The following is a 14091-nucleotide window of genomic DNA, read 5'->3' as shown; positions in this document are numbered from 1 at the left end:
GCACAACACATGTTGACAAAAGTGATTGCAGTGAAAAAAAAAGATTGCATAAATGTCTTTCAGAATCAAGCGCTATAGATAAAAAATATACATATTTGGACGTTATGTATGTTTGTTGCATTTGTTTATTCTCATACCTATATATCCATGTTTGACATTTGTAGTTTCCACTTAAAGAGCACCCACTGTAACAGTGTTGTGCAACGTTGCAATCCAATAACAGGGTTGCCCTGAGTAACAAACACGTGTATGAGAATTCTTTTTCGTGTGAGGGCATCGTGCGGCTAGGAATTGATTACAGCTCCGAAATATAGTGAAATAAGTGAGAGAAACATGACGGACTTATTAAAAATAACGGATGCAATCGTGCACGAGTATTTGCAGTCGAAGGACAAAAACCTGGCAAAGGTTTTCCAGCAGAAGACGAAAGCAGTAAGTTGGGTGCAGTGCGGCAAGTGCAATACGCTTCAGTAATGCACCGGCCACATGCGACAGCGTGGATAGCCATGTCTGCCACGCAAAATAAGCTGGCATAATTTATGCTGAGTGCTATTTCGGCACTCAATTGGTGCTTCTCTCAAACGTCTGCCCGACCACGTGTTGTTCACTAACCACTATCACTTTTCCTCCGCAGGCCACTGTCGCCAAGAACACGCCGAAACTGAGTGAAATCCTACAGTTTTACCAAAGCAAAAGCGCCACCAAGATCCCAGCCATCAAGGCGGCCGCTGGCGGCAGCAGCAGCGATAGCGACTCGGACTCAGATGAAGCCCCTGCAGCGACCAAGAAGGCACCAGCGGCCCCCGTAACAAACGGAAAGTCAACAAAGGCTGCAGCCGCTTCCAGTAGCGAGGAAAGCGACTCCGAGGAGGAGAAGAAACCTGCGGCAAAGGCTCCTTCAAAGGCTGCACCTGCCAAGAAGGCGGCGGACACATCCAGTGAGGAGAGCGACTCCGAGGATGAGGCCCCCAAGAAGCCGGCTGCTCCTGCAAAGGCTGCGCCAGCCAAGAAAGCCGCTTCCTCCAGCGATGACAGCGACAGCTCCGAAGATGAGAAAAAACCAGCAGCAAAGTCGCCGGCCAAGCCAGCTGTAGCCAAGAAGGCGGCGTCCAGCAGCGAAGACAGCAGTTCCGAGGAAGATGCCAAACCCGCTGCTCCCGCGAAAGCTGCTGCTCCTGCAGCGAAGGCAGAAGCCTCGTCTAGCAGCGAGGAAAGTGACTCTGAGGAAGAGAAGAAGCCAGCTGCGAAGACCCCTGCTAAGGCTGTTCCCGCTAAAAAGGCCAAGAGCTCCAGTGAGGACAGTTCCTCGGAGGACGAAGCCCCTAAGAAGGCAGCTCCCGCCAAGGCTGCACCAGCAAAGCCTGCTGCCGGCAAGAAAGCTGACTCTTCCAGTGAAGAAAGTTCATCCGAAGATGAGGCACCGAAGAAGGCTGCTCCCGCAAAGCCGGCAGCAAAGAAGGCCGACACCTCCAGCGAAGACAGTGACTCGGATGAAGAGGATGCCAAAAAACCAGCTGCTAAGCCTGTTGTTAAGGCTGCTCCCACCAAGAAGGCAGATTCGGAGGACTCTTCGGAGGACAGCGACAGCTCTGAAGATGCAAAGCCCAAGGCTAAAGCCGCTGCGCCCAAGGCCCCGGCTAAGGCGGCCTCCTCGAGCAGTGAGGACTCCAGTGAAGATGAGGCTCCAGCTGCCGTGAAGCCAGCGGTTAAAAAGACCGCTGCTCCCGCCAAGAAGGACGAGTCATCGTCAGAGGACGACTCCTCCGAGGACGAGGCACCGCCAGCAAAGAAGCCGGCTCCTGCGCCCAAAAAGAAGGACAGCAGCAGTGACGACAGCGACTCGAGTGAGGAGTCGGGTGAAGTGCAGTCCAAGGCAGTGGCTAATGGAGGAGCGAAGCCTGGCCAGAAGCGCAAGCTGAGTGGCGGCGATGCGGAGGAAGCAACGCCAAACAAGAAGTACAACAACTTCGTCAAGTCGGGCGAGCAACAGGTAATTGAAAAAGAAAAGTTATTGGGATGGCGAGGGACTATATAACTACTTTTCCAAGTTTTAAAATGGATTCAATCGAATCCTGGGACTTAAACCTAAACAAGATACATCGATCTGATGTGTTAATGTCCGTGTCCTAACATCCGATTTCCCATCTGTGATACCACTTTTGAAATTTGCAGAAAAATGGTTTTAACTCGACTCCCAAAAACAACTTTAAGAACAACGGACAACTGAACAACAGTGGAGGGGGAAGTGCTGGAAGGCGCTCGCCCTTTCGACGGGTTCGCACCGAAGAGGTGCTAGTGGATGCCCGGGTGCAGGACATGTCGTTCGAGGCCAAGGTGAGTGCCGCTTATGCATTTGAGTCGTGCGGGAATGTGTGTGTTTGTGGAGGATGACGGTAGGGTAGGAGGGTAGGATTTCGCTGAGAGGGGGCCTGACACACAAATTAGCAAGGAACTCAAATCATTTGTGGCACTTTCCTCATATTTGTTAAAAATTTCATTTCAATCGTTGCTAATTTGTGGTTTGCCCTCTTTGGCGTCTTCCCTTTCAGGACGGCGGCTTCAAGAAGCACAACAATGGACGCGGAGGACGGGGCGGTTCCGGATTCTCCGGACGTCCGGATCGCAGCAACTGGGAGAGCAACAAGTTCAACGGCGAGGGCGGCGGCGAAGGTGGCGGCTTCAAGAAGATCGGCGATCGCAAGAGCTTCGGCGGCTTTGACAACAACCAGAGAGGACGCGGTGGCGGCCGTGGAGGCGGCGGCGGAGGTGGATTCGGAGGACGTGGAGGCGGCGGTGGCGGTGGATTCGGAGGCCGAGGTGGTGGGGGCCGCGGCGGCGGTGGCGGTTTTGGAGGACGCGGTGGTGGCGGCCGGGGAGGAGGTGGCCGTGGCGGCGGACGAGGCGGTGGCTTTGGTAACAAGTCCTTCGACTCATCAGCGCCAAAGCAAAACAAAAAGATCACCTTTGACAATTAGAGCTTAGAGTTTAGCTACCGCACCCACCTGCAAACACACACACACACCCTAGATTGAGTCCCTATACGGAATTAACCTGTTTATATTATTTTGTAAACTATGACAGAAAAACGCTGCCGGCTCCTGGGGCGAACGGGCTAATAAAGATTTGAAGCACACGCGTGGCAAGTCCTTCAAGCACGAGAAGACCAAGAAGAAGCGCGGCAGCTATCGGGGCGGCCAAATTGACACGGGCGTCAATTCTATAAAGTTTGACTAGATTTATACAAAACACTCTAAGAACTAATCAATATTCAATAACAGAAACCGTAGTTGTTAAGTACAAAAGTAACTATGTAGAATAGTTTCCATACATGTATGCCAACGCCAACGCCGATTGGAAATTGTTTTTTTGCAATAATTTCGCAGCCTTGTAATATCTATCCATCTTTTGATCACTTAACGAAGGTCTATACTTCTAGATTCTAAGTTTCAATATGAATTGAATCAGTGCGAACCGGCGGTCGACTAAACCGCGACTAAGTTTAAATTTTACTCTACCTGCTTTTCTAGTTCCAATCATTTTCAATAATGCCGAGAAATGGAAATGGCTGCTGGACCCTTTGTTTGTTTGTTGACCTAAAAATATTGCTCCCTTTCCAGAAGGCAATTGTGGCCTGCAAAGACTTGGTTTTTGCCTTCAAACTGATATAAATAAAAAGTAGCAACGTTTTGCGCAAAGTCCGTCATCAGCCAAATGAAGGGTCCGATTATGGCATGTAAGGTTTTTATCCATTTAATGTTTTTCCAACTTTTCGAATAAGTTCACTATTAAAATCACGTACGAACTTCAATATGTAAAAGCCAGTACTACTTAAGCGAAATGGAAAAAATATATGTAATTTCGTAACTGACTTGTCTAATTTTTCTTTGGAAAATAAGGTTTTTTAAAAAATATAAGATAATGGGAAGGGCTAAACTAGATGGCCTTTAATATTTATGCCTGGTACTACTGACCAATAAGAAAAAGGACTGGAAAAATGGAGGCTTATTGGGATGATTTATATGAATTATTCTCCAGAACTAATTAAAGAAGACCCTTTTTTGTAGCAGGGAGTTAATTTGTTAGACAGATATGATTTCAAGCTGTAATATATCTGTAAAAATATCTTTTTTATCTTCCCACCTTAATGAGTCAAGTAATTCAAAGAGCCAACTCTAGCTTCAAAACCAGTTTACTAGCAATAGTGCTTAGATATGTTATGTTTCCAATATCTGTAACAAGGTCTACTTTTTCAATTTAAAGATTTATTATTATACCGAATTTGATGCTTACGTTGTATGTAACTAAGTTCCATTAACTATTTATGCTTTTCACATTTAGTAATCGAAATATATTGTCAAGTGTTTGCTTTTACATACATATATATATATATATAGGTGTGTATATAGACGCGCTTTACAACTGAAAAGGTTAAAGGAATAAAGGATATAATACCAGTACCAATGGCTTCATAAATTGGCAAATCGTACAGTTAAAATCATATAATTAAATAATCACAATGCGTTTAAAATTGGTAGTATTATAAAGTATTATTCGATTTATATATTCCATGTTATGGTGAGTTTCTGGTTTCAGGGATTTCAGCATATCAATTTACAACGTTTTCGAGGCATGGTTCTCATCATGGGCTTGCTTGATGCTTGAGATTCTTAGGTTGTAGGTGTCAACTTGCAATTTTTCAGAACAAGGAAGGTGAGGGTTTCGGATGCTATTTAAAATTAGTTCAACAAAATACATATATAGGTATTTATTTAGTTAGTAGTTATATGAGATTCCTGTCGGTTTTCGCTTCTCCCCCCACATCCTTGTCGTCTTTCTTATTGTTTCCTGCGTCTGGCCAGCTTATTCGCACATGTACGGATAGTTGACATCCCGCAGCGGCACAAACGTCTCTTTGATGGACTGCGGCGAGGTCCAGCGCAGGATGTAGTGTGGGCCGCCGGCCTTGTCGTTGGTGCCGGACATACGGCCACCGCCAAAGGGTTGCTGACCCACCACCGATCCAGTCGACTTGTCGTTAATGTAGAAGTTTCCAGCGGCCATTTTAAACTCTTGCAGAGCGCACTTGACAAACTCCCTGTAAATTAACTTATGAATTAGACATTCTTAGTAATTAACTCCTGCTCGACATACTCGTCCTGGCCGAATACTGCTCCGGTTAAAGCGAATTTGGTTGATGTGTGAACCAGCTTCATTGTTTCCATCAGCTCGGACTCCTTGTACACGTAGATCGTCAGCACGGGGCCAAAGATCTCTTCGGTCATGATCCTGTCCTTGGGATCCTTGCTGAGCACAATGGTCGGATTGACGAAGTAGCCCTTGCTGTCCGAGTAGGTGCCGCCCGCGAGGATCTCCAGGTTCGGAGAGTTCTTGGCGTGTTCAATGTAGCTAGTAATGCGTTTAAATGCTTTGTCGTCAATCACAGCAGATGTGAAGCTGCTGAAGTCTTGCACGTCGCCGATTTTCAGCTTCTCGGCCTCGCAAAGTAGGCCCTCCTTGATCTGCGCGTGTCAAGGTGGTCAGATTAACATTCTATAGCTTATAATCTTCAGCAGATACTAACCTTTGGCCACAGTGATTCGGGGACGTACATTCGGGAGCAGGCAGAACACTTCTGTCCGCAGTACTCGAATGCCGAGCGGATTGTGGACGTGACCACCGACTCGACGTCGGCGGACTTGTGCACGAAGTGGAAGTTCTTGCCTCCGCACTCGCCAATCAACCGTGGAAAGTTCACGTACTTGTCAATGTTGTTTCCCACCTGCTTCCACAGGCGGTTGAAGGTCCTGCCGGAAGGAGCAAACGTAAGAGCGGCCAAGAAAATCAATACTCTGCCCAATACTTACGGCACCGACCCGGTGAAATTGATTCCGGCGAGATGGGGGCTGGCGGTTATTGTGTCACCGAATACAGGTCCATCGGCGGGAACAAAGTTAACGACTCCGTCGGGCACTCCCGCCTCCCGCATGATGTTGAAGATGCGCCAGTTGGACAACATGGCCGTGTCCGAGGGTTTCCACACTACACCGTTGCCCTGGGGGGGGGGGATCAGTAATTGATTGGTAATTTCCGGACCGACTTAAGGCTAGCTTACCATTAGAGCTGGTGTGTAGGACAGGTTGCCGCCAATGGCTGTGAAGTTAAATGGGCTCACGGCCGCAATGAAGCCATCAATACCACGGTAGCGCAAAGAGTTCTTTGTAACCTTGACGTCTTCGCTAATGGGTTGGTATTTAGTTGCCTCCTTCAGGAAGTACGCGTTCATACTGTAAAGAGGTTTCAAATTATACATTTTCATTTTATTTATTATAAAATAGTACAGTTATTTCATCAAAATACTCTAAGGGTTATTATTTTAATACCAATTTAAGACAAATATCATTACTTTATCGAATTGTTTGAAGCACTGAAGTTTTTTTTCATCTAAGAGACAATTTTTAGTCGGTTAGTTTGTTTTTGGCAAAATTTATAAGGATAGATAACTATTCCCCTTATAATTTAACAATACTCTCCACAACCATTCAGGGATATAGAGCTTTAGCTTAAGCTTTAGCTACACCCGCAGTTTGCTATTTTCTTTATTATCTTAATGTTTTTGTTTTAATAATCCTCAAATTCAAAGAAACGATTTAATTTTTTTAATAATTTTATAGGGATTTGGGAAGATAGTCCTTTGAAATCACTCACCGAATAAAGTCAATCAGTTCTGCTGCCGCATCAATTTCCGCTTGGATGACTGTCTTGGACTGTCCCAACATGGTGGCGGCGTTCAGGTCCTGGCGATAGGTTGTCGCCATCAGATCTGCCGCCTTCTCCCAGATTTTCAAGCGCTCCTCGATTGGTACGCGGTCCCACTTGGGCTGCGTTTCCACAGCCGTTTTGATGGCCTTCTCGACGAGCTTTTTGTCGGCGTAGTAGAAGCGAGCTATGCTGTGCTGGTGGTCGTGGGGCATCACCTGGTGCCGCACCTCCGACGTTTTGAACTCCTTGCCGCCGATGACGATGGGAATTTCCTCGCAGTTCGAAGCGGCGGCCTTCAGAGCCCGCTGCAGGTCCTTGCGCTCCGCTGAATTCTTACGGTAAGTCAGGATCGGCTCGTTGACCACCTGAAAGTCGTGTATCTTCAGTTGGGGTAGAATAGAGCCCAGACTCCTAGTGCAACTGGAAGAATATGCCATTATATAAGACGGATCGGAGAGTGGAATTAGAATAACTTACTTTTTTAGCACACTCAGCTGTGTGCTGGCGGAGGAATTGCACAACATTCGCAACATCTCGACGGGATTTGGGGGCCGGTTTCCTGTGGTGCTTGATTATATAAGGCGTCGGCTCGTACCACCTAGAATGCTGCTATCTGCGAGTGATAAGCCAGCAGAGCCGAGAGAGAGGAGACCGAAACAAACATTTGATTAGATTTTATTTATAGGCAACCTTGAGACTTCATTGGGGGTCTGCGGCGAGTCGCGTGATTTTGATAAGCGGCGGAACGTGTAGCGCCCGACACACCCCCCAGATAAGGAAACACTGAGTCGCGCAATTTCACCTACTGGCCTTACAGTTCACTATACACTTGCGCTCCCACTTTAATGGACTGTCAGCGAGCAATGAATATAGTTTTCTGGTTTATTTAACTTATCGATATTAAAGCTCCAAGCCCATACAACTAAGTCTGTATGTACACACGAGCAGCAGCGAAATTTGACAAGCATCAGCTGTTCTGCTGCGAAGCGCACTATGGAAGGAAAGTGGAGCTTACGTGGGCAAAAGTTTTTCACCTGAACTGCGTCACTACTCCGAAAGTTTAATTTTATTTTTATGTAATAAAACAAATAAATATAAAAGTATTGAGAAAATATTTAAACTTAAATCTAAGATATCGAAATATGTTATTTAAAATCTTCTCTATTTAGATGCTTCTGTTTTTTGATTCTCATGGTACTTGCAGTACCCACTGTGCAGTAGCTACGGAAATTTCCTATTGCCGAAACGAGAAGCATCGGGAAGCGTCGTAGGGGATCGGAAAAGGTAGTTCTTGTTGTTTTTTAACTGACTGCCTTGATTTATGAATTTAAGCGGCCTGGAGCAGGAACAGGGGGCAGGGCAGCGGGCCAGAGCGGCGAAACACCCCACTGTTGTTGTTGCGGCGGTGCGCGAGAGCCCCTCGCTCTCTAACTCTAGACTAACGAGAGCGCGAGAAGGGATGCAAAAATGTGGAGCAAGCACTATTTAACGCAAGCATACTTCTTCTATGCATTGTTCGGCAAGTGCCCAGTAATCTGTTTTCGGAAAGACAGACAATGGGCTTCAAAGGCCCAGTTGGCAGCTGGCGCTGATCGATTTTTACCAGCAAATCACTACATCTGAACACGTTAAAAGTTGTTTCGAGGCCAAGTAAGTCGGCCGAAAAATTGTTAGTCAGTCGCAAATAGGCACGTACACTCGCAGATATTTAAACACTCACACGGGCGCACTTATTGCAGCCCGTTCACTTGGATTTTTGCTTGTTTTGCTTTTGCTTTCATTGTTGTTGCTGCTGCGGTTGTCCCCATTACGCAATGTGTTGCTTTAAGGCCATTCATTGACCTTTTATCATTCTTGGCAGCACTGTCTTGTCAGTATTTATCTACCTTTAATTCGGTTCTACCAGAAAAGTTTCATCGATTTTGCGCTTACTTTGTAATTGTTTGAGGCGACGGCGGATTTGGCGAGAGCACGGCAGCGCTTTTGTTTGGCCTTTTCAAAATATTTCTGTTGGTCCAGAGTTGCCAGCGTACGAACAGTGGCACCCCGTAACCAGGTGGTGCTGATAAAAGCTCCCTAAAGCTTTATCCGCTTTATCTCCACATGGGCACACTGCACGATGGATGTTTTTCCGGGGTATCCTTCCCAACGAACTTTAAATTTACATTAAATTAGCATATAAGAGTACGAAATTATCAAATGGAGCCAAAAGTATATAAATGAAACTTATTTTTTATAATTATGTTATTTTTTCTCCATGTCTCTAATGACATCTCGAAAATAGCCCCCTTCGATAGGATTTAAATATTGATGCCGAAATTTGAGATCTTTTCCCATTTGACAGGGTACGACATAAAATAAAGGATATTTTCCCAAGCCTTTAATTTAAAAAATTATTTTTTTTTTGCTTTCAAATTGAAAATGTGTAACTTTTAGTCTTTTTCAATTGTTGGTTTAATAAAAATTTTGGTAAAAACTGTCAAATCTGACAAAATGCCGTTTACAGCGTCGATTTTCAGAATGAAAAGTGGATTTTCATTAATAGCACAGACCGACAATTTCCAACTTTCTTGTTTTTAATGTCATGGCTACCTAAACCCTCACAAATTTGACATAAAATATTAATATAGCTTAGTAGTAGACCTCGGAATTTGCATGTTTTCTCATTTTTTATCTATTTGATGCCAAATTTTGTATTCAGACATTATATTTTTCAAATATTAAAGTTTGGTATCATTCTAATTTTTTATAATTTAGGTTAAATGTGAAAAAAAATTTCAATTGCAGCAGCACATTGCCACTGCTTTTCATAACCGGTCAAAAACATCAAACATCCAATCATCCAATGAAGAAACCAAAAATAACGGCAATTCAAATTCCAACAGTGATTTTAAAATGGATCTACATATGTATGTGCAGCGTTGGTTGCGGAATGACACATTTGCAAATTTAAAAAAAAAATACACAGGGCAACAAATACCAGATGAGAGCACCCTAAGAAAAACATATTTAGACAAATGCTACCAACAATCAATGCAAAAAATTCGTGGCGAAATTAAGGTCGAAAACGTTTGGATATCGGTCGACGAATCAACCGATAAGCAAGGCCGTTATGTCGCGAACTGTATTATTGGAATCTTAAACGAAAACAAGGAACACTCAAACTCATTTTTATTAGCGTGTAAACAACTGGATGAGGTCAACAAAGCAACAATATCTCGTTTCGTTAACGACAGCATCCGATTATTGTGGCCCCAAGGCAATGAAGGAAAAGTTTTGCTGCTGTTAACAGACGCTGCAGCATATCACTGTGGACGGAAGTCCACGAGGTGACGACCTGCATGCCTAGGCGTGCGCGAGGAAACTCTATATATAGCCGAAGAATTAAAAATTTTCTGTAGGCAACCGATCTAATTGAATGATATACCAATCGAAAGGTATTGTTCCAATTAGATAATATTTGTTGAAACATATTCCAAAAGTTATTTGGTTTCGGAGAAATTAGGGTGAAAGTAAAAAAATTTTTTATCACTAAAGTGGGGCTGGTGGACACAATTTAGTCCCCAGATAGAATATTTTTATATATTCGCATTCTAGAGCTAAATACGCGTCGATTGGTACCTCAATTGACCCGATCCGACATTTTATTCAGAAGTTATTCGAAAAATCCGATTTTTTCTTCTTCTTCAAAATGAAGCCAGTTTGCGTCGGTTTGTCGGTTTGTCTGTTTGCACTATTTTTTCCTTAAAAATCCTGAAAAAATATGGAAAATGTTTGTTGCTATCATATGAGCAACTATTGTTCTACAACTTTTTGAAATACCTTAAGCTTACGTCAAAAAATTAAAAAAACCTTGTTAATGAAAAAATTCATAACTTTATAATTAAGAAAGATATTAAAAAGAGCTTTGCACCGTTGAAATGGTTTTTTAAATATCAATTTCACTTTCTTTGAGACCAAACGTCTATATAGTACACAAAAAAAATTACACTGAAAATAAACTTTTTTTTTAAGAAAAAAAATTATTTTTCAAAATTTAGTCGACTGACCCTTTTTTTTTTTTGCACGTATAGATAGCTTTTGAGATGACGCAACTTTTGACATATCGCTCATATCTGGCAAAATCCGTTAACTCAAGATATAGTCCTGTAAGTGCAGCTACCCATTTTGTACAGCCTCCTGTGAAGCTTGCATTTACTTATACATGTGTGTGTATTTGATTGGCAACTTTGCTTTTTGGAGTCTGTATATATTTGTTCTATACCCTAAAAAATATGGAGTATATCTTTTCAGATTTTAGTTTATTTATTTAAAAATAAAATCCAAATAAAAAAGGGCTTAAAAAAGTAAAACGTAAACATTGACTCAAGTTGGACTCGAACCCAGGCCCTCCGTGTTAGGAACCACGACGCTCTCCACTCAGCTATCCTCGAACTTTGTTGCTTAATGGCAACTTTTGATGTAATTCTACTTTGTGTTTCAGTGTCTCATGTCTTAATGAGAAGACTCACAAGATTGGTACTTCAACCGACCCGAAAAAATTCGATTTTTACAGCTTTTTCAAAATGAAGCCAGTATGTCTATTTGTCTGGTTGTCTGTTTGCTCTATTTTTTCTTGGCAATCCTGAAAAAATTGAAGATGTTTGTTATTATAATATGAGCAATTATTGTTCTACAACTTTTTGAAAAAGCTGTAAAAATCGAATTCCTTGAATAACTTCTGAAAGAAATGTCGGATCGGGTCGGTTGAGGTACCCAATCTTGAGGTACCAAAGAAAAAAGCTACCAATTTTGTGCAGCCTCCTACATGTGTGTGTATTTGATTGGCACCTTTGCTTTTTGGAGTCTGCATATATTTGGTCAATACCCTAAATAATATGGAGTATATCTTTTCAGATTTTAGTTTATTTATTTAAAAATAAAATCCAAATAAAAAAGGGCTTAAAAAGTAAAATGTAAACATTGACTCAAGTTGGACTCGAACCCAGGCCCTCCGTGTTAGAAACCACGACGCTCTCCACTCGGCCAACCTCGAACTTTGTTGCTTATTGGAAAATTTTGATGTAATTCTGCTTTGTGTTTCAGTGTCTCATGTCTTAATAAGAAGACTTACAAATGCAAAATTAGTAGAAAGCTTTATATGCATATGCCCCCACTGAACATATAATGCATATAAATAAAACACTGCTTTACTTAAATTACAGCCATCACCGTGGTGGTGGCAAAGCAACTCCGCCAATACTTTTCTAATATTTATTATTTTATATCGCACACCCAAATTAAAGTGTTACATTCAACAATTTGTTTAACGATAAAAACTGGAAAAACATTTTTTTTTTAATTTTGCGCATTTATTTTACATATAATACATTTTTATTATATGATTGATTGGTAAGCCATAACTTTGTCTTTTTTTTTAAGTTGGAAGGATGGGACTTTCTATGGATTCCACTTTGGGAAATAATATCCGATGTGACAAATTTTGATAAGGATCGGCCGACTATATCCTATGGCTGCCATATCGGAAAGGCCATAACATTGTTGCTGTTTAAGATAGAGGGATGGGAGTTTCTATGGATTTCACCTTGTGCAAACTTATTCGAGGAGTAGAGCGCAGATCATGAGCAATGAGCACTAGCATCTGGAACAGGAGCTGTTGTTAGCTAAGCATGGTCCAGAGCTGGAGCAGCTCTAGGTGGTCAGATTTGGGTGGGTCATAGGCCTCATGTATTTATTTAGCCCTTAGGCATACATATGTATATAAATAAGATCACTGTGGACGGAAGTCCACGAGGTGACGACCTGCATGCCTAGGCGTGCGCGAGGAAACTCTATATATAGCCGAAGAATTAAAAATTTTCTGTAGGCAACCGATCTATATAACCGAAATGATATACCAATCGAAAGGTATTGTTTCAATTAGATAATTTTTGTCGAAACATATTCCAAAAGTTATTTGGTTTGGGAGAAATTAGGGTGAAAGTAAAAAAATTTTTTATCACTAAAGTGGGGCTGGTGGACACATTTTAGTCCCCAGATACAATATTTTTATATATTCGCATTCTAGAGCTAAATACGCGTCGATTGGTACCTCAATCGACCCGATCCGACATTTCATTCAGAAGTTATTCGAAAAATTCGATTTTTTCTTCAAAATGAAGCCAGTTTGCGTCGGTTTGTCGGTTTGTCTGTTTGCACTATTTTTTACTTAAAAATCCTGAAAAAAATTGGAAAATGTTTGTTACTATCATATGAGCAACTATTGTTCTACAACTTTTTGAAATACCTTAAGCTTACGTCAAAAAATTAAAAAAACTTTGTTAATGAAAAAATTCATAACTTTATAAATAAGAAAGATATTAAAAAGAGCTTTACACCGTTGAAATGGTTTTTTAAATATAAATTTCACTTTCTTTGAGACCAAACGTCTATATAGTACACCAAAAAAAATACACTGAAAATAAACTTTTTTTTTAAGAAAAAAAATTATTTTTCAAAATTTGGTCGACTGATCCTTTTTATATTGCACGTGGAGATAGCTTTTGAGATGACGCAACTTTTGGTATATCGCTCATATCTGGCAAAATCTGTTAACTCAAGATATAGTCCTGTAAGTGCAGCTACCCATTTTGTACACCCTCCTGTGAAGCTTGCATTTACTTATACATGTGTGTGTATTTGATTGGCAACTTTGCTTTTTGGAGTCTGCATATATTTGGTCTATACCCTAAAAAATATGGAGTATATCTTTTCAGATTTTAGTGTATTTATTTAAAAATAAAATCCAAATAAAAAAGGGCTTAAAAAGTAAAACGTAAACATCGACTCAACTTGGACTCGAACCCAGGCCCTCCGTGTTAGGAACCACGACGCTCTCCGCTCGGCTAACCTCGAACTTTCTTGCTTGATGGCAACTTTTGATGTAATTCTACTTTGTGTTTCAGTGTCTCATGTCTTAATGAGAAGACTCAGAAGATTGGTACTTCAACCAACCCGGTCCGACATTTCTTTCAGAAGTTATTCAAGAAATTCGATTTTTACAGTTTTTTCAAAATGAAGCCAATGTGTCTGTTTGTCTGCATGTTTTTCTTGGCAATCCTGAATAAATTTGAGATTTTTGTTATTGTCATATGAGCAATTATTGTTCTACAACTTTTTGAAAAAGCTGTAAAAATCTAATTTCTTGAATAGCTTCTGAAAGAAATGTCGGACGGGTCGGTTGAGGTACCAATCGTGAGGTCCCAAAGAAAAACAAGAAAGGAAAGCTAACTTCGGGCGAAGCCGAAGTTGATATACCCTTGTAGTTGTGCCATTTCCGATCGTTCAGTTATA

At 41.9% G+C, this 14091-nt stretch overlaps 2 protein-coding genes across 6 annotated transcripts; one reads left to right on the top strand and one right to left on the bottom strand.

Annotated features, from left to right (window-relative positions):
* Positions 1-199: 199 nt before the first annotated feature.
* LOC6493799 (nucleolar protein dao-5) lies at positions 200-3868 on the top strand. Of its 3 annotated transcripts, none has more exons than XM_001958426.4 (4): positions 200-432; positions 635-1990; positions 2173-2334; positions 2550-3868. In XM_001958426.4, exons 1-4 carry the CDS (start codon positions 334-336, stop codon positions 2973-2975), a joined length of 2043 nt encoding a protein of 680 aa, XP_001958462.1. In that variant the 5' UTR covers positions 200-333; the 3' UTR covers positions 2976-3868. The 3 variants fall into 3 exon arrangements, with proteins under 3 accessions (XP_001958462.1, XP_014764538.1, XP_014764539.1); XM_014909052.3 differs by having other exon boundaries at positions 202-432; positions 3082-3868; XM_014909053.3 differs by lacking the exon at positions 2173-2334 and having other exon boundaries at positions 202-432.
* A 616-nt stretch (positions 3869-4484) lies between these two features.
* Positions 4485-9000, bottom strand: LOC6506144 (delta-1-pyrroline-5-carboxylate dehydrogenase, mitochondrial). Of its 3 annotated transcripts, none has more exons than XM_001958427.4 (8): positions 8692-9000; positions 7237-7372; positions 6706-7179; positions 6113-6284; positions 5865-6052; positions 5582-5804; positions 5152-5519; positions 4485-5095 (listed from the first exon to the last, which is right to left on the bottom strand). In XM_001958427.4, exons 2-8 carry the CDS (start codon positions 7290-7292, stop codon positions 4861-4863), a joined length of 1716 nt encoding a protein of 571 aa, XP_001958463.1. In that variant the 5' UTR covers positions 7293-7372; positions 8692-9000; the 3' UTR covers positions 4485-4860. The 3 variants fall into 3 exon arrangements, with proteins under 3 accessions (XP_001958463.1, XP_044570870.1, XP_044570869.1); XM_044714935.1 differs by lacking the exon at positions 8692-9000 and adding an exon at positions 8456-8510; XM_044714934.1 differs by lacking the exon at positions 8692-9000 and adding an exon at positions 7575-7677.
* Positions 9001-14091: the final 5091 nt, after the last annotated feature.

The sequence above is a fragment of the Drosophila ananassae genome, chromosome 2R, assembly GCF_017639315.1.
Source record: "Drosophila ananassae strain 14024-0371.13 chromosome 2R, ASM1763931v2, whole genome shotgun sequence".
NCBI classification, from domain to species: domain Eukaryota; kingdom Metazoa; phylum Arthropoda; class Insecta; order Diptera; family Drosophilidae; genus Drosophila; species Drosophila ananassae.
Note: the sequence above shows the minus strand (reverse complement) of the source record. Positions and strands in the feature narration are given on the sequence as shown.

What these genes read in the sequence shown, in the direction of transcription:
- LOC6493799 (XM_001958426.4), top strand. Translation starts at nt 334, where the DNA reads ATGACGGACTTATTAAAAATAACGGATGCAATCGTGCACGAGTATTTG. An exon ending in TCCAGCAGAAGACGAAAGCA is followed by an intron (nt 433 to 634) that starts GTAAGTTGGGTG and finishes TTTCCTCCGCAG; the next exon opens with GCCACTGTCGCCAAGAACAC. An exon ending in ACATGTCGTTCGAGGCCAAG is followed by an intron (nt 2,335 to 2,549) that starts GTGAGTGCCGCT and finishes CTTCCCTTTCAG; the next exon opens with GACGGCGGCTTCAAGAAGCA.
- LOC6506144 (XM_001958427.4), bottom strand. Translation starts at nt 7,292, where the DNA reads ATGTTGCGAATGTTGTGCAATTCCTCCGCCAGCACACAGCTGAGTGTG. An exon ending in CCGAATCACTGTGGCCAAAG is followed by an intron (nt 5,520 to 5,581) that starts GTTAGTATCTGC and finishes TGACACGCGCAG; the next exon opens with ATCAAGGAGGGCCTACTTTG. An exon ending in GCAGTATTCGGCCAGGACGA is followed by an intron (nt 5,096 to 5,151) that starts GTATGTCGAGCA and finishes GTTAATTTACAG; the next exon opens with GGAGTTTGTCAAGTGCGCTC.